A 20,341-nucleotide genomic window follows, 5' to 3' on the forward strand; every position below is an offset into this window, starting at 1 on the left:
ACATAACATGTAAACATTCACAGTGCAGGGAGGAAAAAGTATGTGAACCTTTGGACTTAATAACTGGTTGACCCTCCTTTGGCAGCAATAACCTCAACCAAACGTTTCCTGTAGTTGCAGATCAGACCTGCACAACGATCTGGAGTCATTTTGGACCACTCCTCTTCACAAAACTGTTTCAGTGTAGCAATATTCTTGGGATGTCTGGTGTGAATCGCTCTCTTAAGGTCATGCCACAGCATTTCAATCGGGTTGAGGTCAGGACTCTGACTGGGCCACTCCAGAAGGCGTATTCTGTGCTGTTGCAGCCATTGTTTTGTTGAATTACTTGTATGCTTTGGGTCATTGTCCTGTTGCATCACCCATCCTCTGCGGAGCTTCAGTTGGCGGACAGATGGTCGTACGTTTTCCTGCAAAATGTCTTGATAAACTCTGGAATTCATTTTCCCATCAATGACAACAATCCATCCAGGCCCTGAGGCAGCAAAGCAGCCCCAAACCATGATGCTCCCTCCGCCATGTTTCACAGTGGGGATGAGGTTTTGATGTTGGTGTGCTGTGCCTTTTTTTCTCCACACATAGTGTTGTGTGTTCTTCCCAAACAACTCAATCTTGGTTTCATCTGTCCACAGTATATTTTGCCAGTAGTGCTGTGGAACATCCAGGTGCTCTTTTGCAAACTTCAAACGTGCTGCAATATTCTTTTTGGACAGCAATGGCTTCCTCCGTGGTGTCCTCCCATGTACTCCATTCTTGTTTAATGTTTTCCTTATTGTAGATGTGTCAACAAAAATGTTAGCATGTGCCAGAGATTTCTGTAGGTCTTTAGCTGACACTCTGGGATTCTTCTTTACCTCATGCAGCATTCTGCGCTGTGCTCTTGCAGTCATTTTTACAGGACGACCACGCCTAGGGAGAGTAGCAACAGTGCTAAACTTTCTCCATTTGTAGACAGTCTGTCTTACCGTGGACACATGAACATCAAGGCTTTTGGAGATACTTTTGTAACCCTTTCCAGCTTCATGCAAGTCAACAATTCTTGATCGTAGGTCTTCTGAGAGCTCTTTTCTGCGAGGCATGGTTCACATCAGACAGTGCTTCTTGAAACCAGCAAACCCAAAACAGGTGTGTGTTTTTTAAGGGCAGGACAGCTGTCAGCAACACATCCAATATCATCACACTGATTGGAGTCAAGGTTGGCTCACTCCTGGCTCCAATTAGCTCTGGGAGAAGTCATTAAGCTAGGGCCTCACATACTTTTTCCTCCCTGCACTGTGAATGTTTACATGTTATGTGCAATTAAACCATGGCAACATCTAATGTTTGTGTAGTATTATGTTCAGCAGACTGTGTTCTTCTATTGTTGTGACTTAGATGACGTTCAGAGCACATTTTATGCCTAATTCATGCAAAACTCCACATAATCCCAAGGGGTTCACATACTTTTTCTTGCAACTGTATATATATATATATATATATACATACATACACACATTGTCAAAGTGTGAAAGCGCTAAAAGCTGAAAATTGGCCTGGCCTAATAATCGAGTCCCCAACCACCAGGATCTGAGCTTGTACTCCTATCCCCATTCTTGCTGGATTAGTTGAGCAGAGCAAACCATTGTAGGATGCTATGAGGGTATCAGGAGAAACATTTCTAACAGTCAATACAGAAATAGGGCCTCTCAACGACTGCGTGTAAGATCTTAGTGTATGACGAAGACTGAACTCCATGTATAACATTTCCACAGTCAGGGCAGAAACATGGCTTCCCCCCTGTGAGATCTTTGATGTACTGTATAACAAAGTCTGATTTCTACACTTGGGACAGGAATATGGCTTCTCCCCAAGAAAGATATTTCATGTATAACAAGGTCTGATTTCTGTAAAAAAACATTTCCCGCACTTGGACCAGCAATATGGCTTCTCTCCCATGTGAAACCCTTTGATGTGTGAAGATGGGACACCACTTAAAAATACTTCACTCAGTGAAGCAATGTGGCTTCCCAATTGCGTGAGATGTTTGATGCATAAGGAGGACCGATTTCCGTGAAAAACATTTCCCGCACTCATTACAGGAATACGGCTTCTCTCCTGTGTGAGATCTTTGATGTCGAATAAGGTCTGACTTATGCGAAAAACATTTCCTGCATTCGGGACAAGAATATGGTTTCTCGCCCGTGTGAATCCTCTGATGTCTGTAAAGGCTATACTTCTTTGAAAAACATTTCCCGCACTCAAGGCAGGAATACTGCTTCGCCCCCGTGTGAGATCTTTGATGTATAACAAGGTCTGACTTCTGAGAAAAACTTTTCCCACATTCACGGCAGAAACACTGCTTCTCACCAGTGTGAGATCTGTGATGTACAAGAAGGACTGATTTCTTTGAAAAACATTTACCGCACTCAGGGCAAGAATAGAGCTTTTTCCCCTTGTGAGACCTCCGATGTTTGTATAGATGGGACACCTGTGAAAACGTTTTTCCACAGTCAGGACAGGAATATGGCTTTTCCCCTGTGTGAATCCTCTGATGTCTGTAAAGCCTGGCCTTCTCTGAAAAACATTTCCCACACTCAGTACAGGAATAAGGTTTCTCTCCCGTGTGAGATCTTTGATGTAGAACAAGTCCTGATTTTCGAGTAAAACATTTCCCACACTCAGGACAGAAATAAGGCTTTTCCCCTGTGTGAACCCTCTCATGTCTGTCAAGATTAAACTTTTCTGAAAAACATTTCCCACACTCAGGGCAGGAATAAGGCTTCTCCCCTGTGTGAGATCTCTGATGTAGAAATAGTTCTGACTTAAATCTAAAACATTTCCCACACTCAGGACAGGAACACAGCTCTTTCCTTGCGTGAGACCTCTGATGTATGTAAAGATGGGACAATTGTGAAAAACATTTCCCGCACTCGGGACAGGAATAAGGCTTCTTCCTCGTGTGAGATCTGCAATGTATGACAAGTTCTGATTTATGAAGAAAACATTTCCCGCACTCAGAACAGGAATGAGGCTTCCCACCCGTGTGAGATTGCTGATGTACAGTAAGGCCTGATTCAGATCTAAAGCTTTCCCCAAATTCAGGACAGGAAAATGTCTCCTCCTCCTGAATTCCAGCACCATTCCTCACAGTACGAGGTTGCTCGGTGTCAGAGAGATTTGATGGTCCATCCACACTGTGAAGTCCACCATCCATAGCTGAGCTCATTGTCTTTTCTTCTGCACAATCTCCTGTGATCTCCTCATCTTCCATTTTACAGCTTAGAGGTAAAGTGAGACGATCCTTTAAGGGTTCCTCCATGACGTGTCCTGGAAAATATAAAAACATGATCAATAGATACGAGAAGATGAGTTCACCCAAATCAAGATTCCATCTGGATCAAGCAGGTTTTAGTGAGCAGATGTTCTCTGTGGATGTCCCAACCAGCTGTGACTTCCCCTCTTCAGTAAAAGGTCCTTTGGTCCTCCCCCCAGATCACTTCTATAGTAAAAGGTCCTTTGGTCCTCCCCCCAGATCACTTCTACAGTAAAAGGTCCTTTGGTCCTCCCCCCAGATCACTTCTACATTTCCCCAGCCTTGTTAGAAGAGCAGGAACCAATGGGGACTGGGAGGGGCATGCTCTTCACACAACCACAAGCCTAGGCACTGGGTCATGTGATCTCTGATAATGAAGAGGTTCAACGTTCAGACTTGGAGAACCTTTAGCACAGAACAAGTGACCATAGGACATTCATGGGGAGGGGCCTAAACATGGTGCCGTGAGCAGCGTGAGCTCCGGGTGCCTGCCATGATCGAATGAAGCCCTGTCCCTGACTGCCTTGATCGACCTGAACTGACGAGTAGAGCCCCGATGGGCATTCTTTGGTCCTCCCCTTCCAGATCACTTCTACATTTCCCCAGCCTTGTCAGAAGAGCAGGAACCAATGGGGACTGGGAGGGGCATGCTCTTCACACAACCACAAGCCCAGGCACTGGGTCATGTGATCTCTGATAATGAAGAGGTTCAAAGTTCAGACTTGGAGAAGCTTCAGCACAGAACAAGAGACCATAGGCCTAGGCGTCTGGTGATAAGCAGCACTGGAGGGAGTTTGGAGAAGTATTTTCTGTTGCAAATATACAGTAAGTGTTTCAGTTTTCTATGTTCCTCCTTACTTTTCATCCCAACAAGACTGTAAATAGAGTTTTATGTTACCTTTAGCTATAAGTCAGCTTAAAGAAAAGGGACCAATCTAAGAAACTGCTACAGCAAACACGGTTGTGTTTCAATTCTATCCTGCCAGCTGAACCCCAATATCTACATAAATAGGGATGAAAATGTGAATAAGTAGGTGTTCTGTCCCACCTATTTGTATGTGTTGTATTGAACTGCATCAGGTTAGTATTGATTTATGCATGCTGACATCTAGTGGTGGTTTAGGGCCATTACAACATGTTTACTAATGTAATTTGAGGTCTCCCTCTGTTCTCCTCTCCTGTTTAGTGCTAGCTAGTTCAGTCCCAGAGACAGGTGAAACTCGAAAAATTAGAATACGGTGTCTTTCACCGGCCGTGTCCTCTCCCTGGTGCCAGCATCTTCGGTTTGGGCACCCGGCTGTGACAGCTTGCGGCTTCACAGCCGGGTGCCCACTGCACATGCGTGAGAATCGTTGTGTTTTGTGAATGGCCCCGTACTCTTCTGGGACCTGTCACGTGTCCCAAAAGACTACGGGGAGAGAGGGGCGGGAGGACAACTTCTGTTTCCGATCGCCTAGGCCAGGGGCAGGCAACCTGAGAGCCCCAGGACTACAAGTTCCATCACGCCTCTGCAAGTCATAGCTGTAACTGTTAGTTTTGTAATCTTTGCAATGCCTCATGGGAAATGTAGTTCCACAACAGCTAGAGAGCCACAGATTGCCTACCCCTGGCCTAGGCGATCGCATCTGAAGGTGGGTACCTGTAAAATTTGGGTACCTGCTCCCCCAAGGTGCCAATCCTTAATGGGGAGCGGGGGACAAAGGCTTAAAGCGGAACTTCCCCTTTTGGGTGGAGCTCCACTTTAAGTCACGTGTCCTTTAAAAAACGCTTAGAAAGCACAGCAAAAGCGCAGTAAAAACTTCTTTGTATTTTTGCAGCGGATCTGTGTGAAAGTAGCCTCAGTGTTAAGTCTGAAGTAATATTACGTTCAATTAAACTTCTGTATGCGATTGAAGAGTTAAGCTGCCTGTGGATGGTGACAAGTCAGCATAGTGAGCATATTGTCCAAACAGACTGGGTCTAAGGGCAAAATGTCAATGCATAAAGCAGTATTTGGTACAGGCCAGTAGGGATACTATGTACCGCTTAGTCATTCACATTGTGGTGTGGGATCTGAGGGCCCCATATTTTTAAAGGGGGCTTCCAGGTTCTGATAAGCCTCAACCCACACACAGCCCCAGTGTTGCGGTCATTAAAGAGACGGATTTGTCAGATATTGCTCTAAGCCGGGGTGAATAGATGTATCTCAAGTCTGTTTTTAAAAACTCTCTTGAACAGATGTGACAATTCGCAGGCATTATAAGGACACCCCAAATTTTTATTATTTTGCATTTTTCACATTTCACATTATTAAAACCTCTGCTCCCTGCAAAACGGAACTTAAAAATAATGAATTTGTTTGGTATATGTCCCCAAGGGCAGTGCCCAGTCCCCCCCTTTTTGTTTGATAGTCCCTTGCCTATTAACATTGAAAATGGCCATTACTCTTTTCTAAAATTCAGTTCCCATTGACTCCAATGGGGTTCGGACTCGGCAAGTTCGGCCAACCCGCCTCACACCGAACCCAGGTACGTTCAGCTCATCACTATATATAAATCATGTCTGAATACATAATTTGTGTCTGCAGCACAGAGAAGGGGGTTTATCTGAGAGGAAAGAAGATCTAATGTGCAGGACGGGTATCAGTACAAGGGGGTGACTATTATCAACCTATGACATCACTCATCTCCCGCCCTACTCTGGACCAATCAGTGTGCAGTAACAGAGCAGAGATAATAATATATTGTGGCTCACCTGTGCTGATCTCTGTAGGAGTGTCCTCCTCTTTGAATGTCCTCATCATTCCAGCCTCCTCCATATATTGCTGATCATCCCTCACATACGTCTCTTCTACTTCACCCTCAACTTTCATCTTCATCAGATCTTCACCCTAAACCAACAGAATGGCAGAAATAACATCTGTAATATAGAAGGATTTATGATGTGAGATCACATAGAAAATATCATCTTGTAGAGTCCACACATCGTCTCCACATGTCAGAGTGTCCCATCACTTTATGTTCCAGACCCTCAACTCCACCGACCTGATGATGGTGAGGGATGGTGTGACCTTCCTGTGTGGAATCCCGGGAATACAGAGGACAGGGACATCTCTCTGGTGGGTTCCTGGTATTAGCTGACTCCAACATAATGTCCTTGTAGAGATCCTGATGTCCTTCAGAAAGCTCCTCTATGACTCCATACTCCTCATCCTCTTCTGTATACTCTTCTTTAAGAATAATATCATAATCTCTGAGGTTTCCACTCTGAATATATAATAAACACTCATTGTAACAAACAAGCTTAGGTATAAAACATAACTATCAATGATTCCCAATCATCTACCTGATGATGGTGAGGGATGGTTTGATCTTCCTGTGTGGAATCCCGGGAATACAGAGGACGGGGACATCTCTCTGGTGGGTTCCTGTAGCTGGATGACTCCACCATGGTGTCCACCATGTTTTCTTTGTATCGGTTACAAAACTCTGACACCTCTATCACCTCATTATTATCATCCTCCTCTTTTATCTCTTCTTTAACATCAACTTTAGAATCTCTCAGGTTTCCACTCTGAATATATAATATAAATGACATCAATGGTAACAATGCAGATAATGTACAGATCCTAATACACACAATGATACAGTCACCATCCAGACACATCCCTTGTCTGTTACTGGAGAATGTCCCAGAATTCCCGGCACCGCTCACCTCTCCTGTCAGCAGCTCCATCATCTTCTTGGTGACTTCTAGAATCTTCTGCATGTTGTGTCTCTCAGGTTTTAGGGAGTCACATGGAGGCACTGTGATGGTCATATGATCACCTGACTTCAGAAGAGGAAATCTCTGTATTGGAAAACCAATAGGAATACCATGTTAGAATCCCAGAATCCTCCTCACCTCTCCGCTCAGGTCTGTTTTATTAATAGAGATAAGAGTGATGTCAGGTGACCTCCCAGAATCCTCCTCACCTCTCCGGTCAGGTCTGTGTTTTATTAATAGAGATAAGAGTGATGTCATGTGACCTCCCAGAATCCTCCTCACCTCTCTGGTCAGGTCTGTGTTTTATTAATAGAGATAAGAGTGATGTCATGTGACCTCCCAGAATCCTCCTCACCTCTCTGGTCAGGTCTGTGTTTTATTAATAGAGATAAGAGTGATGTCATGTGACCTCCCAGAATCCTCCTCACCTCTCCGGTCAGGTCTGTGTTTTATTAATAGAGATAAGTGATATCATGTGACCTCCCAGAATCCTCCTCACCTCTCCGGTCAGGTCTGTGTTTTATTAATAGAAATAAGAGTGACGTCATATGACCTGCCAGAATCCTCCTCACCTCTCCGGTCAGGTCTGTGTTTTATTAATAGAGATAAGAGTGATGTCATGTGACCTCCCAGAATCCTCCTCACCTCTCCGGTCAGCAGGTAGATGATCTCCAGGGTGAAGTTTAGTATCCTCTCAGTCATGTGACTCCGGTCCTCCTCCATCCTTATTGATGTGGTCATGTGATCTATGTGGGTTTCTCTGTAGACGGATAGCATAGAATTATCTGGAAGGTATTGGTTGAACAATATTAGGATGGAGATATAAGAGGTTAATAGGCAGAATCTTTGCTTTCAGTTTTTCCTTCATGGTGATCACTGCTACTCTTACATCTGTAGCCCCGTCCATATTATTGGGGTGTTTATATTAGTTCTCTCTCCTATTGCCTCACCTAAACAATGATCTGATCTTTATCTGTACAGCTCCGGCCTCTCTTGTAGTCTCTGTAGGCAGCAGGGGCTGACTGACAACTCATGGGGCCCCCGGGCAATAGGGGATCATGGGGCCCCTGTGTCCTTGCCCAAACTCAAAAAAGCCTATGAAAAAGGTAACAGGGGTATCTCATGGGGCCCCCTACTGACCCTGGGCCCTCAGGCAGTGCCCGAGTTTCCAAATGGTCAGTCCACCCCTGGTAGGCAGCGTTCAGTGGTGAGGTCAGCGGGCGAGGTATTTACATTCTTCTTTAGAGATGGCTTTGAAGGGAAAACTATTAGGACATTGCACACTCCTGACCCCGGCACTCTGTGTATTATGGACTGCTGACCTAGAGCAGAGTAGGCTCAGGTTCTTTTTAAATATACCTCTTTAAGCCCCTCTCATGGGGCTGGGGGGGGGGGTTGTGGGAAATGAAGTGTGAAGTGTTTTTATGCACTCTGTTTTGATATTCTTTACCTTTTATAACTACAAATAAAAAAGGAGCTCAGAATTATGCCACCGGACTGGATCATTTTTAACAATCTATATATGCTAGGTAGCCTAATTAACAAGAGGAGTGGTCGGTATTTGGGTGCACCCTGATATTAAAAGGGGTTTCCAGATTTCCATAAGCCTGCCACCTGCAGACCCCCCACAATCACCTTGCCTTTCAGGAAAGAGGCCCTTCTCCTCAACAACAAGCACAACTGGATTTTTCTACTTACCTGTAAAATCCATTTCTTGGAGTATGTCACGGGTCACAGAAGAACCATTACTTTATCTTACTCATTGATGATGATCATTGGTGACTGGCCAAAAAAAGACCCCCCATTCGTTTTGTAGCAAGCCATGCATCCCAACATAGAGGGAAGGGATCTCTGTGTCCTGTGAGGTCTTCTAAGAAATGGGTTTTACAGGTAAGTACAAAAACATTATTTTCTTTATTGTACATCATGGGATACAGAATGGCCATATTATCCTTTACTCATAAGGATGGCCCTTAACCATTAGCCGCCCGGCCAATGTCCGTTTGGCAGCTTCAGATGTGTATCTGCATTCCGGGTGCACGCCATTTGGCGTGCTCCCGCACATGCGCAGTTTGCGCTAATGCAGAGCGGCGCAGCAGTGCGATCTGTCAGCGGCCGTGCACCTCGGACACGGCCGATGACAGATCCGAGTACCGGCTCCCGTTGCTGGTACCATGTGACCTGCTGTGACCAATCACAGCAGGTCACATGACAGTTGTATACAATGGATGGCTTCATTCAAGATGCCATCCATTGTATACTAGTGCCTAGCTGTGAATGGTCACAGCTAATCACATGCAAGCACAAAAAAAAAAAAAAAAAGAAAAGCTGAATGAATCGATTTCATTTAGGTAAATGCTTGCTTATAGCAAAGTAATTCTTTGCTATAAGCAAATTGTGTAAAAAAAAAAAAAAATACTGATCACTTCCCCAAAGTAGTACAATGTTACTATGGTAACATTGTACTATTTTGGTCATAGTAAAATATGAAAAAAAATCTTTAAAAAAGTTAAAAAAAAATGTAATAAAAAATTAAATATAATAAAAAAATTTAAAAAAATTAAAAAAAATTATATATATATTTTTTTTCATACTGTCACCAGTCAGCGTCCCTGTTCACCGCCATGCCAGTTATATGACGACGCTGTACTGCACTGGTGACAGTATGTAAAAAAAAAAAATAGTGAAAATAATTTTTTTCATTTTTTCATTTTCCGAAAATTTATGACAAAAAAATACAACTTCAAAAAACTCGCCATGCCTCTTATGAAGTATGTCAGACTGTCTACTCTGCAAAAAGGGGTCATTTGGGGATATCTGTACTGTTCTGACATTCTTGGACCTCAAGAAATTAGATTGGCTGTCAGTACTTCAGGATTGATCAATATTCAGATCTATACCATAGTTTGTGAACTCTATAACTTTCCTACAAACTAAATAATACATCCTAATTTGGGTTATTGTCACCAAAGACATGTAGCAGAATACATCTCGGCCTAAATTTATGAAGAACAATTATTTATTTGTAAACTTTTATAACAAAAACAAAGAAAAATGTGTTTTTTTCAAATTTTTTGGTCTTTTTTTGTTAATTTAGCAAAAAATAAAAACCCCGGCGGTGATTAAATACCACCAAAAGAAAGCTCTAGTTGTGTGAAGAAAATGATACAATTTTAGTTTGGGTATAGTGTTGTATGACCGCGCAATTCTCATTCAAAGTGTGAGAGCGCTGAAACCTGAAAACTGGCCTGGGCAGGAAGGGGTAAAATTGCACGGTATTGAAATGGTTAAGCAATGCCCATGAGGGGAGGGAGACAGTGACCACGACAGGTCAAGAGAGGTTTACAGTAGCCTGCAATACACCACAACCAAAAACCAGTCTTCTCAGCAGCTTTACATCCACCCGATAAAATCTTCTAAAGGTGAGAAGTGGGGATAAGGCTGTAGCCTGGCAGACCTGAGCTACTGAGGACTGATGAGCCCAAAAAGCACCTACGGCTCTGATAAAATGAACTGTCACTGGAAACGATGGAGCCCTACCTTTCAAGCCATGAGCTGGAGAAATAATCTGATGAATCCAATAGGAGATAGATGACTCAGTAGCCACCTGACCTTTCCTTGGTCCTTCAGGATGGACAAAAGGTGAATCTGACTGCCTAATCTCAGTAGTCAATTTCAAATACATCTGGACAGCCCAACCCACATTCAAAGTGTGACGGGTTCTGTCTCCCAGTGACTGAGGCCTAGAGCAAAACAATATCCTGGCTCAGATGGAAGGCTGAAACCCCACGGTTGAAGTCGAGGAACCACCTTGTCATTATTATTATTACATCGAGTTTATATAGCGCCAAAGGGTTTGCTCAGCGCTGTACAATAGAGGGGGGGGGGGACAATACATGAAACAGTACAGCAACTACAAACAGCACACGAGGGGTTAAAGGGCCCTACTCTTTCGAGCTTACAATCTAGGAGGGAGGGGGTAGTGGTACAGGAGGAAATGGCTGTGGGGGATGGAGTGGTAGGAGGAATGAAGGAGGACGGCTGTTAGGTAAGGGTGGTATAGGCTTCCCTGAAGAGTTGGGTTTTCAGGGAGCGCCTAAAGGTGAGGAGGGAAGGCGACAATCTGATGGATTGGGGTAGTGAGTTCCAGAGGATGGGGGAGGACCTGGAGAAGTCTTGCAGTCGTGCGTGGGAGGAGGAGACCAGGGAGCAAGACAGAAGGAGGTCCTGTGAGGAGCGAAGGGTACGGGTAGGGTGGTACTTGGGAATCAGGTTGGTGAGGTAGTCAGGGGCAGTGTTGTGAATGGCTTTGTAGGTCAGAGTTAGCAGTTTGAATATGATATAGCTATCAGACCCCCCACTCTCCATCCTGAAACATCCCCATATGTCTGCAGCAGCCTCCAGAAGGGAAATTGGCAGTGCTGTGAAGGGTGGGACACACAGAAGGACCCAGGCAGCATAGAACACGGTGACCCATGTGTGTATGAGTGTGTGTGGGGGGGGGGGGGCAATTACAGGATTCAATCCCCTATGCGACTCTTCCTACAGAAGTTGAAAGCCAGCAGGAGGACGAGGAAGAGAAGCTGAGCTTTAGCTGCTGCAGGGAGAATCGCATAGGGAATCAGTTCCTGCGATTGCCTCTCTACCACCCCCCCCCTCCTATCCATGATCCCATTTCCCCTACTGCCAGAGCCCCCCTGATGAATTAATGTGGCCCGGACCCCATACAGGAGGACTGGCTGTACCCCCTTTTTGGCAGTCCTGCAGCTGTCAATGCCTTTCCCTAGTAGGAGTGTTCAGAAGACCCCCAATAGAGGCTGAAAAGCCTGTTCTGTGCCTCCATGATGCCTCTCAGTATTTGCAGTGCCTCCCTTTGCTGCAAAACGCTGAATGCTCCATGCTGGATAAGATACCCCTTCCCCTGGCCATTATGTCCAGCCTCCTGGGACCCCATGTGTGGACCTCAGCTGCATACTCCTTTCTAATGGTGGCGGGAGGACCAACCCGTGATGGCAGGCAGGAGTTTGGCAAACCGTTACAACATCTACATAAAAAGCCAGACAAGGGCATCCCATACTGGTTTCACACACTGTCATATTTCACATGCAGGGGCGGACTGACAACTCATGGAGCCCCCCGGCAATAGGGGATCATGGGGCCCCTGTGTCCTTGCCTAAACTCAAAAAAGCCTATGAAAAAGGTACCAGGGGCATCTCATGGGGCCCCCTACTGACCCTGGACCCTCAGGCAGTGCCCCAGTTTCCAAATGGTCAGTCCGCCCCTGTTCACATGACTGTCATATGCCTTTAAGTGTTCTGTAATTTGTCTCTGCTCCTCCCCTTCCTTTGGTTTAGTTCATGCTGTATAGATAGCCCCACCCTTTTATTCATTTTCCCAGTAATGCACTTCAGCTGCAAGCCTCATGTCATGAAGTAGATCACATTATGATCTTTTGACCTATCCGATGTTCATTGTTGTAAGATTCTCTCAGTTTATGGAATAAACTTCACAAGATCTACAAGATGTCGTCTGGATCAAGTCACTGCCTGTGTTATTCAACTAAAATTGGAGTTATGGCTATCTCATCACAACTGTAAGTTACAGAGATCACACTATCCATGCTTAGATTGGAGAGACAGAACACACACACAGCAGCAGACTGTGAGAAAAAAAACTTCACTGTAGCACATAGGCAGCTTCTAGTACCCTCTTATGGGGAACCAGGGAGGACGCATATTTTAAACAAAGGCAACCATTAACCCCTCGCCTACCCGGCACTTATACCCCCTTCCTGCCCAGGCCAATTTCCAGCTTTCAGCACTGTCAGACGGTCATACAACACTGTACCCATATGACATTTTTATCATTTTTTTTTTAGACAGAGCTTTCTTTTGGTGGTATTTAATCACCTCTGGGGTTTTTTATTTTTTGCTAAACAAACCAAAAACCACTGAAAATTTTGAAAAAAAAAGTTTTTGTTATAAAATTTTGTAAATGAGTGATTTTTTTCCTTCACTGATGTGCGCTAATGAAGCTGCAGTGATGGGCACTGATAGGATGCACTGATGGACACTGATAGGTGGCACTGATGGGAATTGACAGGCATCACGGATGGGCACTGAAAGGTGGCACTGATATGCGGCACTGAATGGCACTGTTAGGTGACACTGGCTGGCACTGTTAGGCAGCACTGATAGGTGGCACTGATGGGTAGCACTGACTGGCATTGATAGGTAGCACTGACTGGCACTGTTAGGCAGCACTGATAGGCGGCACTGACTGGCACTGATAGGTGGCACTGATTAGCATTGATAGGTGGCACTGATTGGCATTGATAGGTGGCACTGATGGGTGACACTGAAAGGCAGCTCAGATGGGCACTGATATGTGGCATTGATGTGCACTGGTAGGCACTGATATGTGGCACTGAGGGGCATTGGCACGAGGCACTGATGAGCACTGACATGAGGCACTGATGGACACTGACAGGTGGCATTGCTGGGGCTACACTGATCATCAGTGCCCTGATGATCAGTGTAGATGTCCCCTCTGAGGAACGCCGATTACCGCCTCTCCTCTGTCAGCGTGACAGCTCAAAAGGAGAGAAATGACGATAACCGACATTTCCCTGTTTACATGCGATCCCTCGGACACAGCGCACCGCCGATCGCCACGCACTGCCTGAGCCGCGCATGCGCAGTGAGAATGGGAGGACATCATAGGACGTCCTCCCAGAATGAGAGAACCACCTTGCGCCTGTCATATTACTATACGGTGGGCGGGAGGTGGTTAAAGGATAAGTTCATCTTTTCGGGCAGAATTCCACTTTTCATAACAAGTGGAAGCATTTTTCAATGCCCATTTCTGGCCCTGCCATACCAATGTGCTTTTCTCTCACTGTGAGATTTTGAACAGATTTTCAGATCCCATCATTGCCTGTAGATTATCTCCCAGAACCCACTTCCTGTAGGCCACCTCCCAGAACCCACTTCCTGTAGGCCACCTCCAAGAACCCACTTCCTGTAGGCCATCACCCAAAACCCACTTCCTGTAGGCTACCTCTCAGAACCAACTTCCTGTAGGCCACCTCGCAGAACGCACTTCCTGTAGGCCACCTCCCAGAACCCACTTCCTGTAGGCCATCACTCAAAACCCACTTCCTGTAGGCCACCACCCAAAACCCACTTCCTGTAGGCCACCTCCCAGAACCCACTTCCTGTAGGCCACCTCTCAAAACCCACTTCCTGTAGGCCACCTCCCAGAACCCACTTCCTGTAGGCCACCTCCAAGAACCCACTTCCTGTAGACCACCTCTCAGAACCCACTTCCTGTAGGCCACCTCGCAGAACGCACTTCCTGTAGGCCACCTCTCAGAACCCACTTCCTGTAGGCAACCTCTCAGAACCCACTTCCTGTAGGCCACCTCTCAGAACCCACTTCCTGTAGGCCACCTCCCAGAGCCCACTGCCTGTAGGCCACCTCCCAGAACCCACTTCCTGTAGGCCACCTCCCAGAACCCACGTCCTGTAGGCCACCTCCCAGAACCCACTTCCTGTAGGCCACCTCCCAGAACCCACTTCCTGTAGGCCACCTCCAGAAACCACTTCCTGTAGGCCATCTCCCAGAACCCACTTCCTGTACGCCACTTCTCAGAACCCACTTCCTGTAGGCCACCTCCCAGAACCCACTTCCTGTAGCCCACCTCTCTCAGAACCCACTTCCTGTAGGCCACCTCTCTCAGAACCCACTTCCTGTAGGCCACCTCCCAGAACCCACTTCCTGTAGGCCACCTCTCTCAGAACCCACTTCCTGTAGGCCACCTCCCAGAACCCACTTCCTGTAGGCCACCTCCCAAAACCCTTCACTTCCTTGTGCACAAGAAGGCACGGTAGGGTGTGTTCACTACTCTGGATCACACCTCCCTCATTACAATACCACCTTCCACCAATTTCCTATACAATCCGACTGTACAATCACCTTTAGATCTGCCATCAGCTATGTAGTACAAGGGCCTGTCTGATTTGATACAAATGGAATAGATCGTTCAAGTGTGTCCTCCTAGTCCAAAGTTCTGGTAAATCTAAAAGGAAATTGTACAATCAGATTGCATAGTGTATGGCCATCTTTCTACGCTTACATAGGAGGGAGTGGACACAGACACTCAGTTGTCAGGCCCCGTTCACATCTCCATGTAGTGAAAACTCACATTCCTACATGCATTTGTTTTGGAGCTTTTTCACTCGTCCAGCATTCACTTGAATGGGCTGCCCAACACACAACAATCGCCCCAGAGAAGCTCCAGAACGTTTTTTTGGCGCGGTGCAGTGCCGCAGTTTTTTATGCATTTGCCACACTTGGGGAGCCATTAAAATGTAATGACAACACAAACACGATGCACATTTGCAACGTGCTACTGAAACGCATGGCAAAGCGCCCATCTTCTGTACAGATTGCCATGCGTTCGGAAACACACAGGTGTGAAAGGAGACTGATTGTGCCGTGTAAACAAACCAAATTCACTTTCAGGCCCCATTCCTACCTAGAGTAGAGGGAGCAAATGTTTTTTTGGCTCGTTTTTTTCATTGCAGCCCACTGATTTCAGTGGCCTTCGCTACACGTGGCAAAGTAGCTCATGGGACGTTTCGGCGTGGTGCGAGTTGCATGTTTTTTATCATACATTTTGCTGTATTTGTCCCGTTTTTTTCATGTAGCAAAATGTGTGCTTGTTTCTGTGTTTGGTGCGCACTGAAAGCGCAACTAGGTAAGTTCAGGCGTATAAATGTGGCCATACACTATACAATCTGATTGTACAATCTCTTTTAGATTTACCAATACAATATAAAAGGAGAACACACCATCTATCCAATCACTTTGTATCCAATCAAGCAGGCCCTTGGACTATATCAGGGGTGCCCTGTGGGCTGCACGAGGCCCCAGGGAGTTTAGCATGGAGCCCGTCTGTAGGAACGCTGTGGGAGCCAGGCAAATGGAGAGATGCCGGGGGTGCTGTGAAAAAATAGTTGATGGGTGAATAGTTAATGAGGTCAGTGCAGGATGTGTGTGCTAATGAGGTCAGCTGGTAATCTGCTTCCAGGGTCCTACTGGCTTCTCTGCCCTAAATCTACATGTCAGGACGTGATGAAATCCAGCAAGGGCTAAGGTAAGGCCTTGTTCTCAAAATCAAAAAGAGCTTGCATTCTTTTGCAACTGACGTACATTAATGGAATATTGGTACATATGTGGATTGATGGATGTGGATTTTGGAAAAAAAAAAGTGAACTTGGCCTTTAAAGTGTTACCCACAACAGTAAAATCAGTCTGTAGATGCAGTAAAGCATGCTTGTTATACTCACTGTGGGACCTAAGGGGTTAATCCTCTGCATTATGTTTGATCCTGACTTCTCTGCTCCTCCTCTTGTTCAAATGTTCATGTCTTATCTCTTGATAAGACAGACGGAACCATAGCCATTCTGCACATGCTCAGTTTGGTGTGTATTGCTAGAGAGTTTTTTTTTTTCTGGGAGAGTGCATGTGATCAGCACAGGGCCAATCAGTACTGCCCAGAAGAGATCAGGGGTTCTGCATCCTAGAGAAAACTCCGCCAACAAGCTTTGACCAGTGCTCTGCTGGGCACTGACACTGATAGAAGTCACAAGACTTCTAACTGCTGATGAGAAAATGTATTAAGTTTATATCTACTAAAATAATTGCATTTCCATGTTCTGTGTACTGTGCGAGACCGGATATAGTGAATGCGGGGTGCGGGGAGACCGGATATAGTGAATGCAGAGTCCGGGGAGACCACATATAGTGACTGCGGGGTCCGGGGAGACCGGATATAGTGACTGCGGGGTCCGGGGAGAGCGGATATAGTGAATACGGGGTCCGGGGAGACCGGATATAGGGACTGCGGGGTCCGGGGAGACCGGATATAGGGACTGCGGGGTCCGGGGAGACCGGATATAGGGACTGCGGGGTCCGGGGAGACCGGATATAGGGACTGCGGGGTCCGGGGAGACCGGATATAGGGACTGCGGGGTCCGGGGAGACCGGATATAGGGACTGCGGGGTCCGGGGAGACCGGATATAGGGACTGCGGGGTCCGGGGAGACCGGATATAGGGACTGCGGGGTCCGGGGAGACCGGATATAGGGACTGCGGGGTCCGGGGAGACCGGATATAGGGACTGCGGGGTCCGGGGAGACCGGATATAGGGACTGCGGGGTCCGGGGAGACCGGATATAGGGACTGCGGGGTCCGGGGAGACCGGATATAGGGACTGCGGGGTCCGGGGAGACCGGATATAGGGACTGCGGGGTCCGGGGAGACCGGATATAGGGACTGCGGGGTCCGGGGAGACCGGATATAGGGACTGCGGGGTCCGGGGAGACCGGATATAGGGACTGCGGGGTCCGGGGAGACCGGATATAGGGACTGCGGGGTCCGGGGAGACCGGATATAGGGACTGCGGGGTCCGGGGAGATCGGATATAGGGACTGCGGGGTCCTGGGAGACCGGATATAGGGACTGCGGGGTCCTGGGAGACCGGATATAGGGACTGCGGGGTCCGGGGAGAGCGGATATAGGGACTGCAGGGTCCGGGGAGAGCGGATATAGTGACTGCGGGGTCCTGGTAGACCGGATATAGGGACTGCGGGGTCCTGGGAAACCAGATATAGGGACTGCGGGGTCCTGGGAGATCGGATATAGGGACTGCAGGGTCCTGGGAGACCGGACATAGTGACTGCGGGGGCCGGGGAGACTGGATATAGTGACTGCGGGGGCCGGGGAGACTGGATATAGGGACTGCGGGGTCCATGTAGATAAATGGTTGGACGTGAGTGCTGCTGATGTGGTTGGATGTTTCTAAATGTCCCCCCGCATCCATTGCCTATGCAGGCTCCCTGGGAGCACGCGGCACCATGATCGGTGCCCGCCGTGTCCTCCTGTGTGAGGTCCCGATCATGTGATCACCGATTGGCCAATCAGTGATCACATGAATAGTAGTAAACAAGATGTCACTTCCTGACATCATTGCTTACTACTTGTAAAATCTGTGAATTCACAACAGCCTTGTACCATGTGACAAGCTGTGACCAATCACATCTCACACAGTATTTCTCAGTGGCTGCACGAATGTAGCCAGAGAGAAGGAGAAATTATTGATTTTACAGCCTTCATGGGTGTAAGAGCAATCAGTGTAAAAATAGAAAAAAAATCTTCATCACCCCCCACAAGTAGTACAGTGTTACTATGGTGACACTGTACTGCTAGACCATGGGTGTCAAACTGGCGGCCCTCCAGCTGTTAACAAACTACAAGTCCCATGAGGCATTGCAAAATTGACAGTTACAAGCAGCACTCCCAATGGCAGAGGCATGATGGGACTTGCAGTTTTGCAACAGCTGGAGGGCCGCCAGTTTGACACCCCTGTGCTAAGGAGACAGTAAGTTAAAAAAATATAATATAATAAAATATATAATAACATAAAATATTTAAATAAAAATGTAAAACATTTTTTTGAAAAAGTATAATTTTTGGTTATAAACTAATTTGGGTTATTTTATTTTTTTTTAATAAAAAGATGAATACATTTTGGCCAAGAATTATGAAGAAATATTATTTATTTGAAAAATTTTATGAGAAAAACACTTTTTTTTTGGACTTTTTCATTTATATAGCAAAAAAAAAAAAAATTCCAGTGGTGAATAAATACCACCAAAATAAAAGTTTTATCTGTCTCGAAAAAATGCTAAAAAATTCATATGGGTACAGTGTTGCATGACCGTGCAATTGTCATTCAAAGTGTGATAGTGCTGAAAGCTGAAAATTGGCCTGGGCAGGAAGGGGGGGAAAGTGTCCAGATTTGAAGTGGTTAAAGAAAAAAAAAATTGCTTTGGACCCAGGGGCAGACTGACCATATGGAAACTCGGGCACTGCCCGAGGGCCCGGGGTCAGTAGGGGGCCCCATGAGATGCCCCTGGTACCTTTTTCATAGGCTTTTTTGAGTTTGGGCAAGGACACAGGGGCCCCATGATCCCCTATTGCCCGGGGGCCCCATGAGTTGTCAGTCCGCCCTGTTTGAACCATATCCCCCTGGGTAGCGCCCCCCCCCCCCCTTTCCATTTGTCTAACAAGTTCTTGCCTATTAGCCCAGAAAACGGCCATTACTGTATTTTAACATTCGGCTCCCATTGACCTCAATGGGGTTCGGATTCGGCTCCTGAACTTTAGTTGTGTTCTGTGGAGCCGTCTCCCCCCAACCCAGGTATGTCCATCTCATCTCCAGGGAGAAGGTGACCCATCTCCACAATGAGGAGAATGTTCCGGCCCCGGAAGTGGGGGAATGTTGTGCCCCTGAAGGGGTTAATCTGGGTTCCCACACTATATATGTGTGTATCATCATCTGCTGGAGATAAAAGACATCACAGTGACTATGGAGGAAGAGGACGGACGTGACTGTAGAGGAAGAGGACGGACGTGACTGTGGAGGAAGAGGACGGACGTGACTGTGGAGGGAGAGGACGGACGGGACTACGGAGGGAGAGGACGGACGGGACTACGGAGTGAGAGGACGGACGGGACTACGGAGTGAGAGGACGGACGGGACTACGGAGGGAGAGGACGGACGGGACTACGGAGGGAGAGGACGGACGGGACTACGGAGGGAGAGGACGGACGGGACTACGGAGGGAGAGCACGGACGGGACTACGGAGGGAGAGCACGGACGGGACTACGGAGGGAGAGGACGGACGTGACTACGGAGGGAGAGGACGGACGTGACTACGGAGGGAGAGGACGGACGTGACTACGGAGGGAGAGGACGGACGTGACTACGGAGGGAGAGGACGGACATGACGGGGGGTTACTGGGTGTAAATAGGAAATAACATCTTATTACCTCCTCTGCTGCCACTTCCACCAACGTCTCCTCTCTACTTCCTCCCCGATCACCTCTCACCCAGACTTCCTGTCTGTACCTGACATCACTTCCTGTCTGTATACCATAGAGACTTCCTGTCTGGGTAGAAGTGAGGTCACCAGCTTGTAGAGCTCGGAGAAACACCTTGTTATTGCCAAGTGACACCAACAATGGGACTTATTTAGTCCTCCTGTGTGCCCCCAGCACCTTGTTTACTTTTGGAATAGTTGCCTCTGGAGGTGTCATTCATGCCAGTTGAGCAGCCTGTGTGGATTGAGTCCAGCGGTCGGTGGGTTGTACCTCTGGACAACATGAGACGTCTCTAGGGTTGCCCCCTCATCCCTTTAAACCCTAACACATATTAATGATATGGGTTCTGTGGC

At 47.0% G+C, this 20,341-nt stretch overlaps 1 protein-coding gene across 1 annotated transcript; it reads right to left on the reverse strand.

Annotated features, from left to right (window-relative positions):
* Positions 1-1,433: 1,433 nt before the first annotated feature.
* Positions 1,434-20,002, reverse strand: LOC149441095 (uncharacterized). Its single transcript, XM_089657746.1, has 7 exons — positions 19,938-20,002; positions 7,682-7,821; positions 6,986-7,120; positions 6,617-6,844; positions 6,316-6,537; positions 6,026-6,161; positions 1,434-3,306 (listed from the first exon to the last, which is right to left on the reverse strand). The coding sequence occupies exons 2-7, from the start codon at positions 7,811-7,813 to the stop codon at positions 1,982-1,984; spliced, it is 2,178 nt and encodes a 725-aa protein (XP_089513872.1). The 5' UTR covers positions 7,814-7,821; positions 19,938-20,002; the 3' UTR covers positions 1,434-1,981.
* Between the last annotated feature and the right edge of the window lie 339 nt (positions 20,003-20,341).

This window comes from Staurois parvus, unplaced genomic scaffold, assembly GCF_062004578.1.
Source record: "Staurois parvus isolate SC_StPar_1 unplaced genomic scaffold, SC_StPar_1.0 ptg001026l, whole genome shotgun sequence".
NCBI lineage: Eukaryota > Metazoa > Chordata > Amphibia > Anura > Ranidae > Staurois > Staurois parvus.